General features: G+C 40.1%; 7 protein-coding genes across 7 annotated transcripts; 3 read left to right on the forward strand and 4 right to left on the reverse strand.

Annotated features, from left to right (window-relative positions):
• Nucleotides 1–138: 138 nt before the first annotated feature.
• BATDEDRAFT_84675 (uncharacterized protein) lies at nucleotides 139–3,901 on the reverse strand (the record flags this gene model as incomplete). Its single annotated transcript, XM_006676229.1, has 4 exons — nucleotides 139–960; nucleotides 1,042–3,403; nucleotides 3,494–3,676; nucleotides 3,807–3,901. 4 exons carry the CDS (start codon nucleotides 3,899–3,901, stop codon nucleotides 139–141), a joined length of 3,462 nt encoding a protein of 1,153 aa, XP_006676292.1.
• Nucleotides 3,902–4,386: 485 nt separating this feature from the next.
• Nucleotides 4,387–10,089, reverse strand: BATDEDRAFT_34011 (uncharacterized protein; the record flags this gene model as incomplete). The annotated part of the gene is made up of 3 exons (XM_006675660.1): nucleotides 4,387–7,553; nucleotides 7,667–9,674; nucleotides 9,871–10,089. The coding sequence occupies 3 exons, from the start codon at nucleotides 10,087–10,089 to the stop codon at nucleotides 4,444–4,446; spliced, it is 5,337 nt and encodes a 1,778-aa protein (XP_006675723.1). The 3' UTR covers nucleotides 4,387–4,443.
• Nucleotides 10,090–11,428: 1,339 nt separating this feature from the next.
• Nucleotides 11,429–11,722, forward strand: BATDEDRAFT_7060 (uncharacterized protein; the record flags this gene model as incomplete). Its single annotated transcript, XM_006674871.1, has 1 exon — nucleotides 11,429–11,722. A coding segment is annotated over one exon (294 nt), but the record flags the coding sequence as incomplete, so codon positions are not given.
• Nucleotides 11,723–12,386: 664 nt separating this feature from the next.
• Nucleotides 12,387–18,499, forward strand: BATDEDRAFT_34013 (uncharacterized protein). The gene is made up of 25 exons (XM_006675661.1): nucleotides 12,387–12,663; nucleotides 12,878–12,955; nucleotides 13,045–13,331; nucleotides 13,464–13,692; nucleotides 13,769–13,870; nucleotides 13,969–14,187; nucleotides 14,276–14,476; nucleotides 14,570–14,617; nucleotides 14,712–14,875; nucleotides 14,966–15,086; nucleotides 15,166–15,328; nucleotides 15,402–15,478; nucleotides 15,554–15,627; nucleotides 15,707–15,880; nucleotides 15,975–16,080; nucleotides 16,158–16,277; nucleotides 16,373–16,578; nucleotides 16,652–16,739; nucleotides 16,848–16,991; nucleotides 17,072–17,162; nucleotides 17,246–17,376; nucleotides 17,462–17,513; nucleotides 17,585–17,894; nucleotides 18,022–18,054; nucleotides 18,139–18,499. The coding sequence occupies exons 1-25, from the start codon at nucleotides 12,436–12,438 to the stop codon at nucleotides 18,386–18,388; spliced, it is 3,696 nt and encodes a 1,231-aa protein (XP_006675724.1). The 5' UTR covers nucleotides 12,387–12,435; the 3' UTR covers nucleotides 18,389–18,499.
• A 47-nt stretch (nucleotides 18,500–18,546) lies between these two features.
• Nucleotides 18,547–21,689, reverse strand: BATDEDRAFT_21574 (uncharacterized protein; the record flags this gene model as incomplete). Its single annotated transcript, XM_006675260.1, has 11 exons — nucleotides 18,547–18,757; nucleotides 18,839–18,994; nucleotides 19,052–19,156; nucleotides 19,231–19,409; nucleotides 19,486–19,682; nucleotides 19,747–20,061; nucleotides 20,142–20,280; nucleotides 20,368–20,550; nucleotides 20,618–20,706; nucleotides 20,799–21,235; nucleotides 21,385–21,689. The coding sequence occupies 11 exons, from the start codon at nucleotides 21,687–21,689 to the stop codon at nucleotides 18,547–18,549; spliced, it is 2,316 nt and encodes a 771-aa protein (XP_006675323.1).
• A 442-nt stretch (nucleotides 21,690–22,131) lies between these two features.
• BATDEDRAFT_21575 (uncharacterized protein) lies at nucleotides 22,132–23,686 on the reverse strand (the record flags this gene model as incomplete). Its single annotated transcript, XM_006675261.1, has 4 exons — nucleotides 22,132–22,521; nucleotides 22,595–22,764; nucleotides 22,864–23,267; nucleotides 23,409–23,686. The coding sequence occupies 4 exons, from the start codon at nucleotides 23,684–23,686 to the stop codon at nucleotides 22,132–22,134; spliced, it is 1,242 nt and encodes a 413-aa protein (XP_006675324.1).
• A 1,039-nt stretch (nucleotides 23,687–24,725) lies between these two features.
• BATDEDRAFT_8115 (uncharacterized protein) lies at nucleotides 24,726–26,284 on the forward strand (the record flags this gene model as incomplete). Its single annotated transcript, XM_006674907.1, has 5 exons — nucleotides 24,726–24,833; nucleotides 24,974–25,052; nucleotides 25,371–25,455; nucleotides 25,604–25,844; nucleotides 25,976–26,284. Coding segments are annotated over 5 exons (822 nt in total), but the record flags the coding sequence as incomplete, so codon positions are not given.
• Nucleotides 26,285–27,162: the final 878 nt, after the last annotated feature.

Genomic DNA, 27,162 nt, shown 5'->3' on the forward strand with positions numbered 1-27,162 from the left:
AGCTATGCATTAGAGGAAAAAGAGAATATAACAGGTCGAAAGAGTGTAGAATGAAATCCGATTTGGGATTCAAGAAAGTCAATTTGTCAAAATAAAGTCCCAAACAAGAAAAAGGCTCTAAGGCTACATTCAAAAGCATCAGCTTGTTGTCTGTAGTGGAATGTGCAAGGCGGAATCATCAAACTCTCGTAAAATGCCAAATGGTGAATGATCTGTCATCATGGACCGAGAAATAATCATGTACAGGAACTCGGTTTTGTCTGCCCAACGAGGGACATAGATGTATTTTAGATCTTTGGTACGCTGCTTGATATGGTCAATTTGGGTACTGATGGTACGTTTAATTGCCATCAAGGAGGCATTTCCAGGTTTACGTCGAGTTGTACGACGCCGTTGGTTGTCAGGCAGTTGGTCCCGGGGAACAGCTGGATTAGAGTATTTAGCTGAGAATCCGCGCAGTTTTTCAATATAGAGAATACGGCCGGGAACAAACATGGGTGGACATGTGCGTTCAATACTACCTCCATCTGTATTCATGCCCTCTGAACTGTCCTGACGCCATGCAAATGGGAGAGATCGAGTCTGTTTACGAATCTGTTTGAGTTGGTCCGCATGTGACTCGGTCACATCGACACCATGTCGTCGTCGTAGTCTATTGATGATAAACTTTGTTTTTTCAGATGGCCCACTGCAAGCATTGAATAGCACCGATCCAAATATGCGATGTTTGGGGAGATCGCATACATTGATAAGGCGGTCCACATCTGCCTTGAGAATATCCATCGAGTTACGACACAGGCGAGGAACCAAATCATCGCCCGTAACAATAGAAACACAAAAGGATTCAAAAATGGGAACGGCTTCCTCAGAGATCAAGCCGCCTGGTGGCTCATATGCATAGCATATTGTTGACAGATAGCCAGCTTTGCGTAAAAAGTATGCAACCAGTGCGCCAACTCCCTACAAAAACCAATCAGCATTTCATGTCAGTAAGCGTTGAATTCAATATTCACACTACTCGGAGCATGTGATGATACTTACAGCTCCAAGTGAATGTCCGCACACAACAATACCATAGTCAGCATATGCAGAGTTTTCATCCAAAAGAATATTTGCCAAATGTTGGTCAGCAATAATCTCATTGTAGATGTTTTTCGCTGTGCCAAGAATACCCGAATGCACAAACATAATACGCCCACTCTCTTCATCCTGATAGGGTTCGAGAACATCCAGATCAATCGACAAATCAACCAATACATCTGCAGCAGAATAAGTTCCTCGAATAGATACCACAATTGCTCTCCATTCATGATCAAACGAGATCATATAAGGAGACATGTACAGATCGTTTTTTGGTGAAACATGGATAAGCACATCTATTTTGTTGTAGTAAGCGGTCGAGTCAAAGTTGATATAGACAAGTTCAGCATAGTGGGCAAAGTGAAGGATGTCCTGGATATCTTCTTTAAGAATGTAGGTTTGACCAGGTCTAGAGCGGTGAGCAGTATAGTATTCGTAAGAACGAAAGTCAGTTGCAAGAGACATGCGACGAGAGCTTGTTTCAGATGCAATGCTCATACGTTTATGGCCGTCAATAGAGATGTTTGTCATGGATCCTGGCAGTTGTTGAGTAGCCGACACTGCCGCAGTTTCGCTTGCACGCGGCCACCGAGAGTGAGGACTCGATATGGCAACGGACGGAGTGGAGAGTGCAGCACGCGAAAGAACAGCATGCTGCAAAGGCACTGACAGTCCAGCTGGACGACGTTCAGGAGAATATCCTAGTCGTCGCTCATGAGATTTACGATCGTTGCTGGCTGGTATTTCACGAACAAGAGGACGAGTTGTTCTACCTGTGCTGTCTGTAACATTGGAAACAGACGAATCCATATCAATAGATTTGCGCAAATTACCACCATAGTCTGAACTTGCTCGAGCAGATATCATAGATTTCTTGGTATTTATCATACACGCACCTGGTTTAGGTTGCAATTCCACGTCTAAATTATTGGCTGAAAACTCGATAGTGTTCAATTTTTCCTCAACCACATGCATGCTCTCTTCAGATGAATCAATGGATATTTCCAGCGTATGTGGATGTGTGAGAGTTGTTGATTGGACAGATTTTTCCAAAGAGTTTGTTGAAAGTTCTTTTTTTTCGGTATTGGAATCTAAAGCTGACATGTTTGACTTTAGTATGCGTGCATCGGTTGTGTTTTCTGATGTGGCAGAGTTGCTGTTTGGTGGAGTTTCTAGAGTGGGAGTTTCCGATAATTCAATATTTACTATACGATCAGCCCTACCACTAGAATTCAAAGAACAATTTAGTTTTGATGGCATAGTTGAGTCAGAAAAGGCAGGTTGATCTACTGGCAGTGCGGATACTGGAGTTTCAGGAGATCGATGGCTGGTGGTCATTTCAATAGTAACATATTTATCTGGTTGAGTTGTTGCTGTAAAAGGAAAGCTCATTTTCCGTTTGACTGACAATGAACCGTCTGATGATTCTGAATATCCTTCCATGTGCCCACTGTTTGAATGCAGATTATTTTCAGAAGGTCCTTGCGTGGTATTCAGCTGAGGAAAGCTACTAGAAACCTTGGTTTTAGAAATTCCACCCCATGGATGATTTGATTTTACTGATGCAGGCTGATTCATAGATTCAGAGAGACCTTGACTGCTTTCTGCTGCAACCGAGTTTAACGAGGTCTCTACCAACGTAGGCAGCTGCTTTGGTTTAAGTTGACCTTGCATAGCCTGTTGCTGGTGCTGCAAATACTGTAGATGTTGCTGGCTCTTTTGGAGTTGTAAATGATGCACTTGTGAACCTCCACCTGCTCCAGCCAAGATACTTGATCCGGAAAATGACGACATGGATCTAATCCCTTCAGGTTGAGTACTGTTTATACAAAACGAAGATCCGGGAAGAGCCTGTTTAACCTCGGCAGCCTCACGGGCCATTTTCTGCTCTCTCTTGAGTAGAATAAGTCCTACAGCAATATCAGAAGGGGACCAATCGACATCCTTGAAGTAATCTGCAAGTTCTCGAGATACATTCAGGATGGCTTTCTGACCTTCTCGTTTTCTGTTATGAGGGCCGGAACATAGCCATTGAATGCGGCGCTGCCAAAGTCGCATATATTTGGCCATATTGATATCCCTTGATCGCTTTTTTCTCGAGCTATAGATAAACAAGCCGACAATAGTAAAATAGCCGATGGATGTAATGATTCCCCAGATAATCACAATATGAAGTATGTAGATGGAGTAGAGAGGCAGCGGGGTATGGCATTCTTTAGTGACTTCCTCGGTTTGAATTGGCAAGCCATATGTCGAATATGCACCAAAAATCTGACACCCAAAATCTAGAATAACCAGAATGAAATCAATATGGCACAATGGTCTATTCCAGAGTAGATGGACATGGTGTTAAAAGCGTAATGCAAATTCAGAAATTGTATGGCGTCCATCAAAAGCAAGTCAAAAGACTTACGAAATAGCCTTTCGAGGTTCTTTTTTAACAATGGTGCCTCGAGTCGATAGAAAGCAAATGACAGACTCGTTAACCCAAATGATGATGCCTATACACATGCCAATGAATACATAGAGTCGTACAAGCCAAGTCCAACTGCAGTTGTCGTTCACCAGATAATATACAAATGCGGTTGCAGGAGTCCTATTTGAATGATGGATAAAATTACAAGTTATGAACTGGGCGTTTACAAGATACCATGCAAGATAGAATCAGATAGTAAACTATCTTGTTGGAATATCGAGTCACAAAGACATTGGACATATCAAGTTACCATAAGGTTCTCAGAATCACTAAATACAAGACTGGTAGATAAAGGTCATCGGCAGATATAGGCAGACGACGGTTAAAAAAGACCAAACGACCCATTGGCCAAGATAGGAGCAAAACTTGAAAGAAGTTCTTGATCAATAAAGATGAATGTCCAACAAATGCAGCAGTGGATTATTGCTTAAACAATGGACAGTAATAATGCCCAAGTTGCTGATGGATAGCCAAAGATGGTTGCTATAAAACTGTATGTCGAGAATGCTAAGCAAAATCAAAATGTTAAATTACGATAAGCAATAGTCCGTTGTCCACCAGCAGCTGTGTACTAATGTTACGGCTTAATTAATCAAACTGTAAGACTTCAATTCTATCAATACGTTTGTATTCATGGGATCAAATCACTGAATTCAACTTTAACTGCCATTCGACTAGTGTTTTGGCATACTTGGCGTCTTGTTGCTTTGCATTGTTATTAAACGCATTTCTAGATTTGTTTCTATCGAACCAGCCGGGCCATATCAACTGTTTGCATTCATCTTGCACACAGGACAACCACTTGCAACCCACAAGATATTTTGCTGCTTATGATTAACAATATATTTATTATCCTGACCAAACCACCAATCCTATCTGTCGACAAATCAGTCCAGTCTACGATCCCAGTCACGGTCTCGTCCGCGATGATCACGCAGTGATTCTCTCAAGTCTCGCTCTCGATCTACTCCTTCTCTTCCTGTCGTCCATCCTGACCGATATCCAGAACTAGTCCCACCTGTACCACCGCCGTTGTTGGATAACACGCCAGAATGTAATCCACGCATACCACTCTCTTCACCATTACTTCGATCATACCCTCTATAGGATGCATTGGATGATGGCACGTCTGACCCGCTGGCATATCGATCTCGTGAGCGACGACCATATGGACTTACTCCAGTCAAAGGCGGCGGTCCATACTTTCGTGAATATGCTATTCCTGCGCTTGCTTGTCCAGCAGTAGTGGTTCCTGTCGGATATTGGCCAGCACCACCAGAGGACTGATGTGGCATTTCCGCTGATGGTATGGATGGAGCAAGTGGTGATGATACTTTGCTTCGTTCATTGGAATCAGTACCCTCTGCTGCCATACCAGAGGCAAGTGGTGCAAATACTCCCGCGCTTCCACTACTGCTTCCATGCGAGTTTACCCGCATGGATCGCGGTGAAGGTGACAAGGATGATTTTCGTTTTCTCACAGGCTCATGGTACTCAGAAAGTGGGGGTCTCGATGTGGGTGGTGGAGAACGAGAGTCGGACCGCTCAGGTGACCGAGAGGGTGATTTGGAAGGCGATTTTCCCTTGCTCCTCTTGAAACCCGTGCCATATGCAGGCCTTCTTACTGGACCACGATCGCCAATAGGACTCGCTCCATTCCGATTACCAGAAACATAAGGCGACACAGATAGTCTACGTGGACTGACATCTCCATCACCATATGTACCACCTGAAGTAGAAACTCCACCACCATATCGACTATTGCCATATGGATACTCGCGCACTTTGCTGCGATCATACTCTCTATCAACACCAAAGTCTCGATGTCGATCCCGGTTTCGATCACGCCCACCTGTCTCCATGCCTCTTGAATCCCATTCACGGTCATACTCTAATCGTGTATCAAACTCTCTTTCACGGTCTCGAAGTCGGTCACGCATATGCTCAAGATTTTGATCTTTGCTGCGACTAGAGCTTCTACTACGATCACGACGAAGACGCATCCCGCGGTCAGTGGATCCTCTGCCTCGATCGCCCGAGGTCATATGCAAATAACTAGGAGGCGGTGGTGGTGGAAGTGACGCTTGCATGACCCCACTGTTACCACCACGTGCATCAAAATCTCGTCCCCATCCACTAGATGCATACCGTGGCTCATAGGGTGCTGCATGTCGGTTTCTAGATGCAGATATACCAGACCCAGTTTCTTCAGCATTATACTCTCCACTTTCTCTTGAAAACAAAGAAACTGAAGTAGTATTGCGTCGATCTCCCCACAATCCTGAACCGTTTGATCCTAATTGAGCTGTATCACCACCCATCGACCGATCGAATCGCCTTCGATCTACCGAGGCTAAACGATCACGATATGGTGATGGTGGACGATGAGTATAAGATCTATAGCCACCACTATATATTGAAGAAGATCCTTTGGATGTGGAGCTGTCGTGGAAACCAGTCTCTGTGACATGATCCGGTTTAAGTTGTGTAGAAGGCGAATCAAGTCGCAATAATGGATCATAGTCTGCTGATGAATTCAGGTGAGGCTTGTACTCGGATTGAGAGGCATAAGTACTAGCATATAATAAAGCGCGATCATCTGTTACTGGGTCCTCATGTGTGTCGGTAGTGCCTGTTGTATGAATCAACGTAGGTGATTTCTTGGATTCAAAAGATAGTTCTTGTTTAACTGTTGGTGCTGCGGTATCCCCATTGCTTTTGGATGTAATGTCCAAAGCTGGTATCTTATGCAAACTAGGACTGAGCACGACTGAGTCAGAAATGGTAGTTTTGTCCTCTTTTTGGGTATCGACAAAATCTTTATGCAATGTTGCCACTGTATACACAGGTTCCGATTTGACAGTAGTGAGGCTAGATGATAGGTTTACAGGGAAAAGTTGATCACCATCAACATGAGTAGCAGGATGTTTAAAAGCGCTTGGTACAGAAACAGGATCAATCATCGTCGTCGTTTCAGGAGTTGCATCCAAAGTAGCAGCATCAGCACCAACATGGATCTCCTTGTGTCTTGAAACAAGAGTATGATATTTTTGCAAAAAGCCAACGTGATTCTCCTCTAGTTTTGGAGCTTGTTGTATCGTATCAACTATGCTGGACTCTGATGTTAAAGTAGAATGTACATTGACAATGTTTGATGATGTGGTATTGGTACCGGCTTCGATTTTAGAGTCTATTTCCATTAAATTATCTGCAAGAATAGCTGCTGAAGAAGCAGGCTTGCTGTTTAAACCAGTCGGTGATTCCAAAGCATTTTCCTCAATCGAGTCATTTGCTGCAACAAATGATTGCTCATTCATGCTTATATCCGCCATGCCTTCCTCGGCAATAGGAGGATTTAAATTAGTTGAATGAGCTTGACCACGTTTAAGCATAAAATCTCTAAATGACACTCGACGAACAGGAGCTGGCTCTTCAATATCATTTTCACTTGTCGCGGTATTTTCTGCGGCAGCTGGATATGAATCTACTAAAAAATCGTCGCCAACTGCGCTCGTAGTGTTGTTTGAAGAAAAAAGACCATCTTGCTCACCACCATCAGAGGTCAAGTCATTGTTGGCGACAAAGGGCAGACCAGTGTCATCACAAGGCAAATTAGACCGTGAAGTGTCCTCAAAAGATGATTCTCGCAGCATTATAGGCTTTTCAATATTTTCAGTATAGGTTTTCATCCATGCCTTTTTACATCCAACAGGCTTGATCATAAGTTGATTTGACGTCAATACACTCGGAACGGCTACATCAGGGTCCAGTTTGATACGCTTGGTATTAGGATCGTCGTCAGTTGCATCAATATCATGCTTGCGGTTGTGATGTGCTTCAGTTGGAGACGCCTTATGGTCATACGATAATAAAGATGGCATTAAATCATCACCTTTCAGCCACCGCTTCTGTTGAAGTTGCTCACAATCAATTCGAAGCTTTCGAAGTTGATCTCGTGCATTTAAAATAGCAGAATACTCGGCATTTGTAGTGTCGCCTTAAAGAATCAAGTATTATTTAAACCAAAAAGTGTCAAATGCTATTACTATCAAAAACACATGCCAGCCATTATCCGAAATAAAAATTCAACTCAAATCAACTTCTACTTACTAGTCCAATCATCCTGATGCTCTTGAAACATATCAATGCGATTTACAGTATCCATAACTGTGCATTTTGTAGAGCTCTTCAAACACGCACAGGGAAATGAAATGGATCGAGTCGAGTCCATGTGCAAGACTACTTCCTCATTCATATTGATCGGGGCAGTCGAAAAAATACATAGCCGCACTCTGTCATTCAGCAAAACAGGATGCTCCATTTCATCATCTAAAATAACTTGACCTTTTGACAAAGGACCCAATGTATCGGCAGTAGATGCATCGCTTGATAAGCTCGCGACAGATTTTTTGTTCTGTTTAGACTGTAATTCACGGAATTCTTGGCCTGTTACACAAACTACTGTATGGACTTGAGCATTTGCAACGGGTGAATTTTTACACCCACAGCTGAATCGAACGTATCGACCAGATCCTGTGCTTGCCTCTCGAGCATCCAGTGCGATTGGCAATTTTAAACCCGATGTCTCATCGTTCATCTTCAATGCATCACATGGGTGATAAAACGTATACGGCGGTAAAAGTGTTGTATTTAAAGGAGGTGGCATTGGAAAAGTAGAGATAAATCGCTCTTTAGCATCCAGCTGTTGATCACAAGACAAAACTCCAGAAATTTCACTAATAAATTGATTGGCTGCAATACTATGTGTAGTAAAGAGACCTCGTTGACGCGCACCTGAAGGAAAAGTTTCATCTACAATGGAATATACCGCATTAGGGTAAGTAGATGACAAGTCAGACGCCTTCATTGCAAGTAGTGAAGGAAGTGGTGAAAAGTCAGTATCGGCAGCGAATGCATCCTTGTCTGTAGTTGATGCTGCTCCCAAGACAGAGGTGGACTTGGCACTAGATCCAGAATCAGTCATATCATTAGTGGTAGAAGTTGTTTCTGTATCATCATCTACCACTAGTAGCTTTTTTGGCGAGCTTACTTGATCCAGATAGTGTGTATCATCCTCCACAATCATAGTTTGATCAGGTGCAGTAGAGCTTAAAGTAGATTCATCAAGGACAGCCTTGGAATGTTTTGCAATCGGTTTACACTGTGCTGTTTGCCGACTACCATCCACAAAAACATTACAAGAGTGCACCCCCATGCAATTTTTATCTAATGGAGGGTTCAAATACAGCAATGCAGCAGAGAATAGCTGTGGTAGAATGGACGTGACATGCCGCTCTATGGCTAAAGAGGCAAACTGAACAGTAGAAGTTTCGGCAAAATCGTCAATGAATGCAGCATACTCTGCTTCATAAATGGATGAAAACTGCAGCCGTGACTCGTCCACAATATTTCGGCGACGACGAATAAAAGGCTCTGGCGTGGTTCCTCGACTGTTGTTTAAAAGCAGATTACGAGCAGAAGCATCGCGCTGTTTTAGTGAGTCTCCATTGTGTGATATAGTGTGCTCATTCATATGAGAAATGGATCCATTCAAGTCGGTAGTGTGATCTTTTTGATGTCTAGATGTATTGTTTGTTAGATGGTGCAACAATCCAGCAGGTCGTGAAGATGAGTTGACAGTGTATGATGAGTCAAAAAGTGATTGAGAGGAACTGCCCAAGGAAGACTCGTTTGGTGGGCCAGTATGCTTGTGTGATCCTCCAGTTCCTGCAGATTTATCATTCTCTCGCTCCTTGTGCTTTTTTCGAGGAGGTGTAACCACATGCTTACTTGAATTGGATTGAACAGAAACTTGTGGTAATCCGCCCATATTACCATGCACATTGATATCACCATGAGAGTCGGACAAGACTGCCGAAAAGGTTGAATAATGCGAACCAGTCGCAAGTCCAGAAATGGGATTTCCACCAGCAGCATCTCTCACCCTTGCCTTGACTTTTGACTTTTTCGAGTCTAATGGTCGTCCATCTGTATTGTCCTTTTTCTTTCGAGGCGAGTTTTTGTCTAGATGACGTTCTAATCCAGGTAGTTTTTTAGGCTGAAGTTTCTTTCCCTCACGAGCCTCCTTTAATCTGCGAGCCTGAAGAGCAATGGCATTCTAAGAGTTGACAAAGTTGAGACCATAAGAGTAGCAACAGAATGAGTAAAATGAACAGTTAGTCGGCAAGGATATTGACAGTCCAAGATGGATGCTAAAGAGAGAAATGGCAAGCGATTACAACTTGGAGTGCAAGTGTTGCATGAGCACAGAACATTGACAAGACTGAAGCCATGAGAGAAGACAGCAAACTCACCTCGACATCCAGCCAACGAGGGTCGCAATCCTCACAAAGATACTGCTCAGGTACGGTGTTTGCAGTGATATTAACACAGATGGCATGCTGCCATACGAAGCATCGGTCACATTGAATGGTGAAACCATCATCGTCAGGGAAACCACAAATGCATCTGATTTCGCCTTCGTCCTCGGTAGCTCCGTCCTTTTCTATGTCGACAGGAACAAGTGATGCCATGAAGAATTGAGTGATGGACGAGTGCCAAGAGCAATTAAATACAATGAAATAAGAAAGGACATCTGCAACTTCATCAGTTGGATTTAACGAATAAATTTATCAGTTTGTGCGTACTGATAATAACATTGACAGTATCGAAGCTGACGGATCGATTGAGCTCATTGACTTGCAGTATCGAAGCAATCCAATCCAGCAAGCATTCATTCAGGCTTTCATTCAAGGCTGTTTTGTCATGTCTGCTGCCGACACTTTGCCATGCAAAGGTTCTCCTATAAATACGCCCAACTCGAGACTTTCTCTCATGCTGCATCAACCATCTTCAATGGATGGCCAGCAGTCATCCCATCCCTTTGGTGCTCACATTGCTGTCTTTGAACCTCACTTGGCAGACTCTCTACTCAACACTACTCCAGCCCATACTGCTGCTCCTGTTGAACCCTCCACCACCAGTCATGACGCTCTAGTCAAGGATGAATCCGAACATGGCCTTCCTGTTCATAACCCACTCCTCATGTACTCTGACGAGCTGCTGCTGCCTCTTGCTCCCATCTCCAACCTGCCTGCTACATATCCTACTGCCTTGATTCCTTTGGCCCTTGCCAACCAGCAGCAGAACTACCATCAGCACATCCATGCTCTTGCTCAGAACCATCTTCCCTATTCTGCTGCTCATCTAAACGGCTCAACTCCCCTAGCTGTTGCTGCCATGCAGCCTTGGGACCCTCATCAGTCGCATTCCACTGGTGTTTCCTCGCCCAATACCAACAGGAATCATACTTTTGGTCACAGTCATGGAATGGTTCATCCAGGTGCGAATATGACGGGTGCTGTTCCATCCCAACATTCTCATATGGCTGCTGCCGGACTTTCTCAAAACAATAGTACAACCGGATACGCTTCGGGTGCATTCTTTGATAACACTAACTCGGCACTAGCTTCTACTCAAGTAGACTATGCCCAGCAATTGAAGCAGCTACAGCAGCTGAATCACTATCAACAATCACAACAGCAACAATTGCAACAGCATCAATTGCACTTGCAGCAGCTTCAACAGCAGCAACAAGGGGCTTACTATCAACAACTTGCTGCAATGCAAGGTCAATCAAACCCTGCTACCTCTTCTACTAATATGAACCATCAGAACTATGCCGATCTACAGCAACTGATGGCTATGGGTGCATATCAACAACCTTACGTTCCTCAATTCCATCCTTCCAACTTTGCATCCATTCCCTCTTCGGCAAAACGATCAAAGCTTTCTGCTGATGGTACTCCTCGGCGTCCCACTACTGCCTCGGGTCCACGAACTCTGTCTGCTCTTGCCAATGCCGGTGAAAGTCTCTACGAAGCTACTTATTCAAATGTTCCTGTATATGAACTTGCTGTGGGTGACAACTCCGTCATGCGAAGACGTGAAGATAGCTGGATCAATGCAACACACGTTCTCAAGGTTGCTGGAATCGAAAAGGGCCGTAGAACAAAGATTTTGGAAAAAGAAGTGCATCATGAGATGCATGAGAAGATTCAAGGTGGATATGGAAAGTATCAAGGAACTTGGATTCCGTTGGATCGTGCAAAGATGTTGGCTGCCCAGTTTGGAGTAGATGATATCATTGCACCAATTCTTGATATCGTTTAGTATTTAAATTCATATCTATTTCCTTCTCTTGCTTCCACTCCTTCTATACCATTGCCTTCTTTATTCATCGTTCCTTTATAGTTTTTACGAGATTCTACTATCTCTATTGAATGGTGTGTTAGAAACTGGTCAATTTCTTTTTAATTCGGTAGACCTTTTTGTTTACGCTGATTTCATTAATGTTAGTCGCCTTTAATTGCTGCAAGGCAATTGCCTCTTTCGACGCTATATGTACTCTGTATATAGAAAATGATGGTTTGGTTTGAAAATAATAAGAGACAAATTTAAACATATCGAATTAAGCCATCCAAGACTATATCGTATAACTATCTTGAAGTCATGAGTCTGATCTTGTTCAAATCTCGCTTGAGCATTGTTTTTAAGCTCAATCCCATTTTTCTAGTTAGACGGATGGGTTTACTATCAATACACGAGGCTTGAATCTGTCTAATGACAGCAGGCACTAAAGTACACACCATCGAGCAATTGGTGCTTAAAGATTTGAAATATATTCCTCTAGCTCGTACAAGCGTATTTTTACACCAGTAATATCACCAGCTTTAAAATGATGCTTCAAAGTGTTATACGAAAAACTGTCGCGACCTGAATTAGTCGGCTTTCCACCATTCACCCCTTGCATCTATCAAGTCATGGCAACATCTATAGATACATCAATAAATGAAACGCATAATGGTTCTTGCTCAACCATGCAACAAGCAACTCTATCTCTTGCTAACCTAACTACTCTTTCCACTCCACGAGACATGCCAGACGCATCTGCCCCATATATGCCTCTCCTCATTCAAGGCCTCTCCAACATCAATTTTGCAGATGCAAGCTTTTTTGATATTGACCAGTATTTTGAAGCCAAGAGTGGTGAAAAAGCCGCCGTGTCGAAATACTTTCAAAAAGAAGCTCAGCTTATTAGTAAAATGGTATAGCATGAGCATGCATTGTCTTATTTATTAAACTACTGGTGCAGATATGTCCGGCTAGATAGAGTGGAAAAGTGGGCATCTTGCGCAAACTTGAGTTCATAATGGATCTTCCATTTCATAATGAATATTAGCAATTTCACCACCCATCTTGAAATAAATCACAACACTGACATTTGCTTTATATACATACTCACATTCATACCAACTATAGCACGATGTACTTAAAGAAGGCTGGCAGCTCATCTATACTCTTTATTCTTTTCGAAGTTGTGGTCGTGCCATTCCTCCCGTAAGCTTTCTTGGCCATTACAGCACGTTTACATCTCACATGTCTTGTAACGATTCAACTTTATTTTACAACTCAATCTTGTTGTTTAGGTTCAAGCTCATAACCAAGATAGCAAAGAATATCTTTATCGCTGCACCTATGAAATTCTTCGTCCAGAAATCGGTCGCATGATTCAACTCATGTCATTTCGTGATAAATTCATTATTGTTTTTACCGAGGCTTTAGCAAGTATCATACCTGATATTCGCGATCGAGAATTTTTCCCATCGGAGGCCTATTTACTCATGGTGGCCCATGTACTTGATATGGTCGTTAGTCTTGATAGCATGAAAAACATGAAAGGATCCATGAATAACGATTTATCCATGTATAAACGGTATGCAACATTGTATAGTCATGAATGCCACTGCTGCGTTTTACAATAGTATTGAATCTTGATCAAAACTAATTGCTCAAAATTGTTGAAACTCCATTTTAATCTACTGTTTTTGTATATTCATGGTATCAGGGCCATATCAAATTTCCCAAAAGAACAATCCGAGTCAGAACTCATGTTGCTTCCAAAACTTGCCTTTTTTGTTGCTCAGCAAGACCAATTTGCAACTGATGTCAAAAAAGCTTTGGCTACCATGAGCAACACATACGAAGATATTTTTCATGATATGATCAATATATGTGTAGATCACGTTGATAGTCAGCACTATCTAACTCCTCTAACCAAACATGTGTATCTAAGGGTAAGATTTCAAGTGCACCTGGCTTATTTTTAATACTGTTTTTTACATTTATAATTAATTTTTTAAATGAAATTAGGCAATGGCATTTGCCGTGTCATTATTGGACGGGGACACAGATGATCGCGATTTTACAAAAAGAAAGCGGTTTAAGATTGACAAGCTTGGAAAACTATTCAAGGTACATTGAGTTACGTCTTAATATTGATGGTTTTATCCAAACAAGATCTGCGTGTAACCAATCATTTTTTCAAACTATACTATATGAACTGTAAATAGGCTACGCCATATGTTACTCTATTTGGAGATATTGTCACATCATTGCCGTCTATATATGCCAAAGCACCTCATCTGACCAATGCAAAGTGGGAATCGCCTGAAGCAGATGAAGCAGGAAATATAGCGCTTTTTAAGGCATACCGCCTATCCACTGGTTTACAAGAAAATCGAAATCAGTACAAGGAAATTTTAGCCCGTGCTAAAGTTGCTTTGGTCAACGTAAGTTATAAAGTCAAACATTTCATTCAAAAATAGACATGCACATACACGCTCACATATTTGACCGTACTGACAAAATTTAAACCAGGCACAATTGTGTAAGCAACACAAAGCTGGCCATATTTCGGCTGATTTGGCCAAGTCAGTGTATAACGCAACTTTGGCAGGTCTGAAAATGATGTCTATGTTTACAATTAAAATCAATGAACAGACAGCATACAAATTGTTACATCCTGCATCACGAGCAACAAATTTAGACATTCCTGAAGATGCCACGAGTTATGAGTTGGTATGTAACGCTTCATAATGAGCTTATGGTTAAGGAATCTAACATGGTTTTTTCACTTTTAAAATGCCAACTTTTGGTGTTTCTATTAACAAGGCTGTCAGATATAGCTATAATTCCGAAGACAAGCGATCTCTAATTGAAGTATGTGCTTGCAAATTTAAATATGATTTAGGTTATGCTCATTTGAAATTGAAAGCTTACATTTAGATTTGATGACTATTCAATCACTGTTTAGTATATTGCCATGATCAAAAATATGGCTGGATTTTTCAACTCCAACATTTGTTTAATACAAGAATGTGTAGACAAGACGGTATTTCTTGAATTTCAGGCATTCATGCGAACAAACATCAGCCAGTACTATAACAGCGCACTCAAGAAGAAAAAGCCAGTAGCCACGTATGTTTAATGCATCTAAAACGTGTTGTGTTGCAAAAAGTGCTTCAACTGACATTGCAAAAATAATTATGTAAATGTTAAACTGTGTAGCCTGTTAAAATATATTCGCGATTCTGGCATTGATGGCGATGTTAACGGCGAGACACCAGTAAAATCAGGTAGTAATATGGACACGGAAACACTGCGATCTGACCCTATATCTCCTAGTCAGGTAATAGTTTGTATTTTTTCATGTAAACGTATATACTTTTGTCGTGTATACTAAAATCATTTTGGGTTTATTGCAATAGCTTCATTTTGTTCGCACAATTATGGACTTTATATTTAACGAAAAATCAAAGGGGATGAAAGGCAGCATTATCAAAGAAAAAACATTCAAAGATGCGCAAGTCAACGAAATGCAAAAATTCTTTGACGAGAGTTTCTATTATCTGCCCATGACAAACCTTTCTGGTATGTAAATCTAATTTCTTGTAAATGTTTTCGGTTTGTGTGATCCAACTCTGACAACATAACCTGATGTTAGAAACCATTCGTGAATGCTCTGATTTATCCACACTGTGGTTCAAGGAGTTTTATTTGGAACTTAGCAGACAAGTTCAGGTAAAATGCTTGCGTGGTTTTTAGACGCGACCATAGTAAAATCCAATGAATGTTACTTACATGATTCTATTCAAGTTTCCTATCAGCACATCATTACCATGGATTTTGACCGAGTTTATATTGGAATCAAGTCATGCGGACACCATTCAGTAAGACCAATTATTTTGGTGTGACTCATGCTCTAGCCTGTGATTTGGTATCTTTGATTTTAATCTTGATGAGCTTTAGATATATGTTTTATCCTCTAGACCTCTACAATGATGCAGCATATCGTACACTTTATCATCTCAAAAGTCGAGTTATTTTTGACGAAATCGAAGCAGAGGTGAATCTTTGTTTTGATCAGTTTATGTTCAAGCTTGGACAGCGTATATTTTTGCACTACAAAAAATTGGCATCAATGTAAGTTTTCAATTTGATTTTTGACTAGGTGGACAAATTTATTTGCCAAATGTATTGTTAATTGTGAACCTGGCTTATATTTGATGGCAAACAGGACATTGCTTCCGTCAGATTTAAAAGTAGAGATAGATTCAAACTATCGACCCGAAGCACTATTTTCAAACTCATATGTATATATTATGCAACAATCCAATTTGGAGGTAGTTTATATTTGAATTGGCATAATCATGCTACCTTGTTGCATTTTGAAGAGATTCTAACTCATAATCTAATATAGCTTCTTGGACGCAGCATCAACGTATCCAAAGCGTTATCTCAAAGTTTCAGTCAATATCTGCGACAATCTATTGATGTAGCTATTACGCGCTTTGAATCAAGTGATCTCTTGTACATATCAGTAAGTGTCATTCAATGATGACATGGATTGTGCTAAAAAACTCTAATTCACATTTGCTGTTATGTGCTTTAATATGCATTACCAAATTGAAATAGGAACTTGATTCGTTAATTAAGTGTGCACGTCTAACCCACGAGTTAATTTCCAAGCACATCGAATTGGAACGATTTGAAGATATCATGGCCGAGTGTGACGATTCATTGTCACTGTCTGCATCTAATGGTCGTATTATGTCGCACGTTATTCATGAACTGGTGAATGACTTTATTCCCAATTTTTGTTACAACTCAGTTACTCAAAGGTGAGCCAATCCGTTAAATCAGGCGTGATGATGAAAATATGTAGTTTGATGAATACTAATTGAGTACATTTAGGTTTATGAGAAGTCCTGTGTTTTACACTCAGCCAATTCAAAGATCACATTTTCCTAAAACTAGACCAATGTATCTTTTTGGCTCAAAGGTACACTATTGCTTTAAATGCAATCCAACTGCTCATTTTTCAAACTAGCTGTAAATCATTTCAATCTAATCGATTTTCGTTTGACTGTACAATGTGAAAATTACAAAGGCACTCGCTGCAGCGTATACAGCACAGCATGTCATTTTTAAAGAATTCTTTGGAGAACCACACTTTAAATGTTTATTAAATCTACTGACTTTTACGCAAATTGGTTTTGTGGCTTCAGAAATCACTCATCATGTGGAACTGCTGGTTAGTTTTGAAGAAAAAGTGGCAAATTATAATTTAGATATGTGGAATAGTATGAGCTTAATTTTTGTATTTTATTGTAGATCCAGCATACAATGAACCCGTACATTGATGCTATTTACACACGTAGTCCCATGCAGGTGCGTTCACCCTCAGTTTCTGCAAGCCTAGCTGGTGAGTGTTTAAATATTGATTTGACTAGTTCCTCAGATGCGTACAGTTATATTTTTATTCTGACTATTTATTGATGAGCATAGAAACTTTCGAGTATTACAACCGAGAATATAAGCCTCTGATTGCGTATGGAGATTTAAAAAGTGAAGTTCTTCAAGCATTTCGCGAAATTGGCAATGCAACTGTGACTATCAAGTCCATCAATGATCATATTGTATGCAAACACGTCTTAATGATCAAAACATAGGTATAGCATTTCAATACTAAATCGATAATTCTATATTCACTTTGAATTTTAGTCGGTATATAATTCTTTGGCTAAGGTGTCAATGCAGGAGTTTGTCGCTGCAGGTAAACTTGAAATTCATATGCATATTTAGTTGATTCCATTGAATATTTAATTTTATATTGCATTATTTTAGAAAACGGACAAAAAGCGTATATTGATCTACTATGTGACTTGGAGACTAAACTTCCGTTTGAAAACATGATGTTTCCACTTACACCCTGGTGTAAGGGTGTCTTGGAGCTTACGCAGACCACTTCTCACTCGGTAGAACACCTTAAAAGGTTTGTAAGCCAAGCGCGATCTACACTGCTGCAAGTGAGTGGAAATTGGGAAGTTGGAGCCGATCACCTGTTAGTCAACCCAAAAGCGTTTGTGCACATTTGGTCTGGATTGGAGTTTGTTTTATGCATACCAACTTTGGCAGGAAACGATCGTGTAGTTCGGTAAGCATACATTGTATTTTGTAGTTCAAATCTTGACCAGGTGTACTAAATTTACATTCCAAACTGATTGTGACATGCATGGCTAATAATGGTGCATGTGGGATACTTTGTTTTGAATGCAATCCAGTGAGCTTTTTGGCGATGGTCTCCTATGGGCTGGGTAATTTTTCAAATTTGTTGGCATTAATACACTTTGGCTATTGAATGATAATACATATTAACTTTTGTTGTACCGTATTTGTAGGTGTCTATTTTTACATATTCTGAACCAAGACGTGTTGTATTCTGGAGTCAGTATCAATACACAATTGCTTTCTATGGCTCAATCTGAACTAGGAGCTGGCTGGCCATTTGGAACGTTGCAGCAGCAAGGATCAAACAAACCGTTGGATCAGATCAACGCTCTTGATCCTGATTTAAAACGATACCTGGAAGCAGCTTATTTTTTCTCCAATGTGAACGAAACAGCTTTTGCAATCTTGAAAGCTCTTTAAAAAGCAAACTATTTACATTCCATCCACCAAACTCATTTTCTGATAATCTTCCAATCTGGAACTTTTTATAGCAATCAATAAATACGACAAGGGAATGCGCTTTTTATTTTTAATTGCTAAATGTGCAGTTTAAATTTCAACATCTAGTGGATTCAAGTCTACTCTTCTGGTGGAAACAAGAGTTTGAGTGCAGGCATCATTTTTGGAAATTTCCAAAAATACTGTATAGGAATCCGCATAAGATCAAATGCTGCTCCTACTATAGGCCCTGTTGCAGTCCCAACAGATTCGTTTGTGGGAGAATCAATGTTTGGTAATTTCGGATATCTTTGAGAAAAATGTGTCAATAATAAACACTTGGCTTGCATTCTACAAAAATAAAACGGGCTGGCAGTTAATTATATCATCTTAATGCATGGGGCTTTATAGTCAAATGCTACATTCACATACTCTTGTCCAACTTGAATCGCTTCATTGATTGTGCAATGTCGTCGATCAATTGCTTCCTGCTGCTTTTCATCATCAAATGTTGCTTCGTGTAGCAAAAAGTGTGCACCTTTACCAGCAATAGCAAAGTCATGGGATGGACGACAATCTCCGGAAAACCTACATCAAAGCATGTCAGTGCAAAATAGTCAAAATAAAATTGTAATCGAATCTTACCCAAATTTAAATCCAGAGATTGTTTCTGCAACTATAGCGTACGCTTCGGGACAGTGGTTAACACCAACCGTAGTCATCTTGGAAAGTCCGGCTTTCAAAAAAACACTGCCATAGAGCAATCAAGTTAAACTCATTAGTGTTGTTGTATTTAAAACATTTTAAAAATAGATATCATTTACCTGTTGTTCGTGGCATATGATTGATTGGCTCCATCTTCGCGCTTCCATTTGGTAGTTGCTGCATCAACGAATTCAATGCGATCTAATGGAAGCTTTTGAACTAAAGTATATTCACACAGCCAATTCCACATCTGAGTTGGAGCAACCAACAATAGTCTTTTACTTGTTTTTTCTGTCGCCTGGTATTTGCGTTGAACAGCATCAGTTTTGAAATTTACAAACTCATATTTGATCGCGCTAAAAAATCTAAAATACCTTGGCCCATTCCAAAAGAACAGTGATTGTTCCAAGATGATGATCTGCATGCATATGGGATACACACATAAACGACAATGATTCAAAAACTCGTTGCAATTCAATAGGACCAAAATGGCGAAATAGTTGTCCGTAGGTGCCCTCGCCTGCATCTAAAAGATATGCATTCTGTGGTGTTTGAATCAGTGTAGAGCTTACTACATAAAGAACATGTTAGTCAATGCATTTAAATGCATAGTTTTCAAAAATAGCAATGCATACCGTTACGATATTTTCCTGGTATAGCCGAACCTGTTCCAAGAGGTGTAACAGCAACTCCTTCTGTCGGATCAGGCACAGACAGTAGTGGCAAATCCTTTCGACTAACAGCCATTGCATCAGATCTTTCTTTTTCAGCAGCATTTATAGCATCTACTGTTTGTTTAGCAAGGCATACGTATTCTTTATAGGCATTTGTTCCAGTTTCCATGACAAGCTCTGATCGACATTCTGAAACATCTATAAGCAGTTTGGGCTCAAATTGATACGATAAAAGTAATTCGGCAGGTTTAGCAGACTTTGGTAAACCAAAAACAACTACAGTCAAAATCAATATATCAGTAAAACATGTTTGTTACAGACTAAATTACAAAACGTGTCGTGAAAGTTAAATTTACCAGGAAGATCTTTCAGAGGTGGTGCAACATAAGGCAATAAAAACATGCTACTATCAAGCATATGAAGCTGGTTCTGTATTCTGGTATAAGATTCAAAAATTAAAGTCTGTTTGTTGTGTTTTTCGCTAATATAAATGTGCTAAAATAGTGATATTCCAAAGTAAGCATGCACTCTGTGAATAAAAAATATCGTCAGTCCAAGATGAATTGGTATCAAAAATATTACCTGCGTAGTACTTGGAAAAGAATTCATAAAATCAATGTATCTCTGATCGGTTAAAACTTTATCACCGCAAATGTGCACAACACATTGCGCTGGTTTTTCCCCTGATGCTGCTTGTTTAATTATAGCATTTTCAATCAATGATGCTATGTACGATTTTGATGGACAGTCGAGAATTAAAAATACCTAGAATTCACAAACATTGAATGTAAGCGATAGCAAATGAATAATTATTTACAAATATAATACGTACTGGGCCAGGTCTACGAGGAGTGACGCATTGATCAGGGCTAATAGGAACTCCATTTATTGACAACACGGTCTGTCCCGATTTAAGTTTTCCTGCAACAGTTGAAATGAAAATCAGCCCAATTAATTGAAAAAAAAACAATTAAAGCAATAAGCCAGTTTAAACGAGCCCAATAAAAACTCACCCATATCTGGACCACGCTTAACACCAAGCTTCATTGCCAATACTGGATCCAAAGTTCCTGCAATCTCAGGTCCTTGACATATATAACAAAGCGATACTGCATCGTCTGCTGTAGACGGAAGTTGGTCCCAATTGTAGCCTCTAGATTTAAAATCATCCCATATATCTTGAACTTGCTTTTGCATTGTTATTCTACATAGACCTTCAGGCTGCTTGGGAAACATTTGCTTAATTATCTTTTGAAGAAAATAAGCGTCATCTTTACTTTCACGATTAGATTCGTGACTGGATCGTTTTCTCCCTGCAAGTGGAGAGATTGGGCAGATACTAGAATCTCCTAGTTCCGGAGTCAATGCAATGGCTTTTATATGGATATTTTCGTCGCTATAGTCAAATTTGGATGATTCAATATCCACTACTGATATATTAATGTTTGGCCTACCAGATTCATTGATATTAATTCGGATAAAATAAATTAGCAACCATTTCTCATAGATTTTAATCAAAAGTCGAATAGCATTGGCGGTACTACTTTTTGAGAAATACATGAGCTCAATCGGCTTGAAATATAGAATGCATGTTACAACCTAAACATAAATTTGCGAGTTCCAGCCAAAAAATAGGAAAGATTGCGAGGCCCATACAGTCGAAACGAGTCAAGACCAGCGTCTGCTACAGTAAGGATCATTCCAGGCAGACCACCGATACAGTCCCATTTTGTGCGGGTCATAAAGATTCCCCTTAGTTTTGATAGACGAATCTTGTGCTCATTACATAGCCGTTGGGTTCCTTCCCCGCAATTGAACAGATATCGACCAGAATCAAATCGCACAATAACCGAAGGGGAACAATCACCGGAATGCGTACCACTGATTTGCAGACTGTATTTCATGTGTGGATAAGAAGTGGTTGAAAAGCAGTAAAAATGCAACTTGGTTATGTGTAGCCTTGGCTCAAGCAAGCAGCGTTGAATTGGACAATGTAATGACTGGTATCTACTATTGAAGGCCAAAAATAATAAAATGCTCATAAGTTGAATTTACAATCGCATTCACTAAAATATAACATTTTTGCCTTGCAGTCAGGATTTTGGAATACATACTCGAATATTCGTTGTACTTTTTACTACAAATTGGCATTTTCAATTCCTCAAAATACAATGTTCATCATGAGACTAACTATTTATTATGTATTTTGACTCCTTAGCCTTTATTTTACGTGAATATGGCGGTGAAAAATCATTAGTTTATTGGGAATTACGCCAATTATATCGTTTTGCCCACTTTTGAGGTTTTGTAAACAAGCTCATCATTGCTATCGTATAATACAAACCATCATCTCAACTGGGCAAGTTTGGATTTTGCATACGCTGGCTGGAAAGATTTGGTATTGGACTCGGTCGCATTGGATCCTGGTCGTCGAACTCCATTGACGTTGCGATTAGGACTCTGTACATCCAGTCCAAGCTTTGTAGCAAACTTTTTAATAATTTCGCTACCGCCAGAACTTGATCGACTACTGGGTGCGTCGGATCGAACCACTGTGGCATCCTCGGCCTCGTCAGATACAGGGAAACAGGCGGATTTAGATCTGATCATGTCAGGTTCTGCAGCAGCTGCAATAGATGGGATATTTGCCGATTCAACCAGATCTTTAGCACTGTCAGTAGCACTGTCAGTAGCAACCACTGCAGTAGAAGCAGGAAATAGCTTCAAAATATTTGTCTATCATTACAGAGTATCCAATGTTATCTAGTGTTTAAAATTGCAGTTTATAGCTCATTCTACGCGACTTTACCTCTATGGCTTCAGTTTTTCCTTTTACTTCGACCCATTTCTCACGAATCTGGGCTTCCAAACGCACGTCTGGACAAGAGGTGTATGCTGAAATAAGAGTAACCAATTTTTGCATTTCCTGCATAGTTTCTTTTTGGAGAGTTTGAATAAGCATTTCATTATCCTTGGGATCTGTGTATGTTTAGAAATCCATTCAATCGTATAGTGTAATAGACATGGAAGCAGTAAGCTACTTGAAATTTTATGATATACTGTGTAATATTAATATACCTAAAGTAGTTTTTAAAACAATTGGTAAATCCCTCGGACCAGTTGGTCGTCTAGCTCTAGGATCGCGCGGAGTCTGGGGCGGTTGGTTATGAATCATCTGCATGGGAGTAGTAGGAAGTGGTCGGGCAGAATTAGCTCGCTGATGAACGGGTTTTGGAGATGGATTATATTGGTTTCCGAGACGAGGCGACATGGCAACTGAGGGCATGTATGGAATAGTTGGCAGAGAAGTATCGCGAGATACATTGTGCTCGTGAGCCATCATCGCATGATGGTAAGCCTGGTGATCAGGAGTGTGCATCACACATTCACTGTTGTAGCGAGCATGATGACCCGAACGATTGCTCTTCATCCCCCAGCCACGGAACATGTCTACAATGTTTCTACCAGCTGCTGCAGCTTTACTAAAAATCACAACCAAAATTTTAGTTAATTGTTTCAAAATCAGTTATAAAAATAATCAGCAGTTGAAAAGTACTGTTTTCAAGTTTAAATTCAGATAGATGGTCAAAACACCTAGTTTACAAAGCAATGAATAGACTAACCCGGATAGAAACGGTTTTCGTTTTTGAACTTGAATGCACGGCTGTCCATGATGGTTTGTAGAAGCCTGGTAAATTGATTGGTGCTGCAGGAATTGGCCATAGGAAGAATTAGGTGGGCGTTGGTTATACGCTTGACCTTGATGGTATGTGCCTCGGTCAGTATCACTTCCATACAAATCCAAATATGACCTGATACTATCTGTATCATCAGCACCATCTTCATAATTAACGGGCTTTCTGGTCATTGAGCCCTTTCTCGAGTGATGCAAGGATAGCATTGTTTGAAAATGGTAAGAGCCAACAACTTTTGGCTGAGTGTTCAGATATATATGCTGAGCGCGCCTGTTAATAACAAAAACAAGGCCCTATTTGGGCCAACACGTTGAAGACTTGAAGCAGATCTGTTTTATGAAATATATTCACGGCTGTATTCACATAAAATGAAACACTAAATAAAGGTGCCAGAGTATACAATTCACATCAAATTTACTAAACACTGCGTCCTCTAAACTCCTTGACAAACTTTATTGTTTTCTTGAACTAGAATGCAGGCATATCTGAGATTAAGATACAACAAAAATGAGTTTAATTGAGAACATCAAAACAATCAACCCAATATATGAATCTGGTGGTCTTATAGTGCATAGCTATATCGAAAAAAGGATTATTTTAGTTCAAAAATATAATTTGATTTTGTGCTTCATATAGACATTGTGTCTGAAGATTGATCAAGGAAGTTGTAAATGCTTTGATACTTTGGGGTTTTTGAACAATGGCATTAGAAGGACATTTTCTAATTTTCACTTGATTCTAGGCAATATCACATTTCACAAGGCTACAAATCCAGTGATTAAACATGGTTTGCCAACCGTCCAACAGAGTGTCGCGAGGTATAAAGTTGCATTGTTTATTTACAGCCATTGCCATTTAATAAAATGAATTTGTGCGACATGCGATTCCAGACATAAGGAAGGATTCAGAATGTCAATTGAAGAAGCAGTACAGTCAATTTGTAGTAGGAAAGCACAACAAATATCTAGCCATTGTTTATGTTAAAGCAAAATAGAGGCAATGACTGCAGGATAATACAAGTATTCCATTTTACGTGAATGCGGTTATAAAAAGTATGGATGTTATTGCAAGTACTTGTGTTTAATGTGATATGCTTTTAGATCAATTTTTAATTGAGCCATAGTCAATATAAATCAAATCGGCTGGTATTTCTAGATAAATACACAAACACGACCTAATCTAATACCATCATATTTCAAATTTCCACACAAAAGCTTGTTTTCAAGCCTACTGTATCTTTAAAATATGCACGCACGCAAGAAGCTTCTGGGTGAATACAGTCTTGGAAAAACAATTGGGCAGGGTGCCTTTTCCAAGGTTAAGATAGCCATCCACAGAGAAACGGGAGAAAAGGTAATGCCAATCAAATATTATATTTTGCATAGCCAATGATACTGTGCTGATATTAGAGTCAAGATAGCAAGCCTTCAAATGTATGCTGCGTTCACAACCTTTTTTGGTATTAATTTGCGACTGTAATCTATCATTTTCAGGTGGCAATAAAGGTGATTGATAAGAAGCTCATGGAGCAAAAGGCACAAAAAAGTAAAGCAATTCATTTGGAGCGAGAGCGTAAACGACAATTAGAGGAGCTTCGTATAGCTCGAATGGAAATGCATGCCACGTCTAAAACCAATGATACAGAGTTTGGAAAGCTTATATCAAGTGCATCTCGGCCAGAAAAAATAAGCGATATTGTAAATGGCCAAGATTCAAATAAATATACGCCAGCACTTATTAATGCCGAATTGGTACCTAGATCTCCCAACTCAGAACCGCTCCGAGAAAGCACCGTACTTCCATCTTCTCCTGTACAGTCCACTCCTACTTCATTGCCAGAAAAAACCCCAGAAAGCACCCAATCATTTATTTCAAACATGCAAAAAGAAGTGCAGCTAATGATGAGGTTAGACCATCCTAATATCGTCAAGATTTATCAAGTTCTTGAAACTGACGATGAGTGTTTTGTGGTTATGTAAGTTGGCTGTCAATATATCGCGTATTATGAGCATATCAATTGATAACTGCGTTGACTGCAGCCCAGACATCCAATCTTGATTTTGATTGGCCAATACGATTCTGAATAACTTTGAATTTACCCTGCTTTAATATTGCGCTAATAGGGAATATGCCAAGGGTGGAGAACTAATGGACTATATCGCAGCAAGAGGTTACTTGACAGAAAAAGAAGCTCGAAAGTTTTTCAGGCAAATCGTGTCGGCCTTGGATCACTGCCATTTGGCAAGTGTCGTTCACCGTGACCTCAAGCTCGAAAATCTATTGATAAGCCAAGAAAGGAACGTTTTAATTTCAGATTTTGGCCTTGGAAGAACATTTAATCCAGATGTTCAAGAGTACATGAAGGTAATTGGGATATCAAATTGATGAATCAAGTCATCAGATGGAATTGACTACTCCCAAGCTTTTTTTCAAATGCAAGTCAAAAGCGACTAGGTCTCATTTTGTCAATACTTGTCCTAATCTACTATTATCAGACATTTTGTGGTACTCCAAATTATGCCGCTGCCGAACTGGTCTCTGGTATACCATATGTTGGTGTCAAGGCCGACATTTGGGCAATGGGTGTGGTTTTATATATTATGATGACTGGCAGGGCTCCATTTCAAGGTGAAACCATATCGCTGCTCTACCGGCATATCAAGGCGGTAGAATATCATATACCAAATTATTTTTCACCGAGTTTGTGCGATTTATTAAGCAAGATTCTTGTTCGGGACCCAGTAGCAAGAATCGACATGGAAGGTATAAGATCGCATCCGTGGATCAATGCTGAATTTACTGAACAGCCGCTGCGAATTGTTCCAGCTGTTTCTGGAGTTGTAAACTCGGCAACTCTTGCTCAAGTCATTAGTAGCATTTACTATGATAAAACATATGTTGTTTACGTGTTTCGACGACATGGAAAGCAAGAAAACAACGACAAAGGCACCAAATCTACTACGACTGCAAAACTACTTCGACTTTCTATCAATACTGGTGCTCCAGTGACACATATGAGACGATCGTCAATCCAATCCGATGCAACAAAAGAGGAATTTGTACGAAGAAAAAGCATTAGCTTTGAAAATACATTGACCTCTCCAACTTCTCCAGGTATCAAGAAGGGTTTGGGTACACAGCTAGAAATCCCACTACATTTCAACAAGGTTGTGCCAAACGATATTTGTAAAAAGACTATTCCCGAAAATCTTCCACCACTTCCTAACTCGGAAACCATCACCAAATCACACTCTACTGTACGCACTGGTTTAAATCAATTAAACAGCTCATGTAATAGTATCAACAGCCAGCCAAGCGATACACAAAAAACGTCTATTCAGGAACAACCAATACCGGAAATATCTGCGCTTCACACCAATCCAGAGGTGCAAAGGTATCGTCCTGTAGATACTCGAACATCTTCGAAACGCAGTCGTCGTATGTCGCTTCAAGATGCAGTTCGCGTACCAACAGAATATTCAATACATCTCACTGAACTTGGACTGCAAGAGTCAAACCATCCATCCACGCCAAATTACGAATCATGTGTAAACAGTAGTTCTTTTAGTCCTATATCTTCAGAAGATGAGTTTAAATTGAGCCCCATAGTAAACTTTACAAAAGAAAGCATTCCAGAAAAAATTCCAGAAGAATTACAATCAGTACCAGAGTCCAATCGAGC

This window comes from Batrachochytrium dendrobatidis (assembly GCF_000203795.2).
Source record: "Batrachochytrium dendrobatidis JAM81 unplaced genomic scaffold BATDEscaffold_1, whole genome shotgun sequence".
Lineage (NCBI taxonomy): Eukaryota > Fungi > Chytridiomycota > Chytridiomycetes > Rhizophydiales > Batrachochytrium > Batrachochytrium dendrobatidis.

Coding starts and splice junctions, on each gene's coding strand:
- BATDEDRAFT_34013 (XM_006675661.1), top strand. CDS start 12,436: ATGCAACAAGCAACTCTATCTCTTGCTAACCTAACTACTCTTTCCACT. Junction 15,881..15,974: donor TACAAAAAATTGGCATCAAT/GTAAGTTTTCAA, acceptor GATGGCAAACAG/GACATTGCTTCCGTCAGATT. Junction 16,278..16,372: donor GTGATCTCTTGTACATATCA/GTAAGTGTCATT, acceptor AAATTGAAATAG/GAACTTGATTCGTTAATTAA.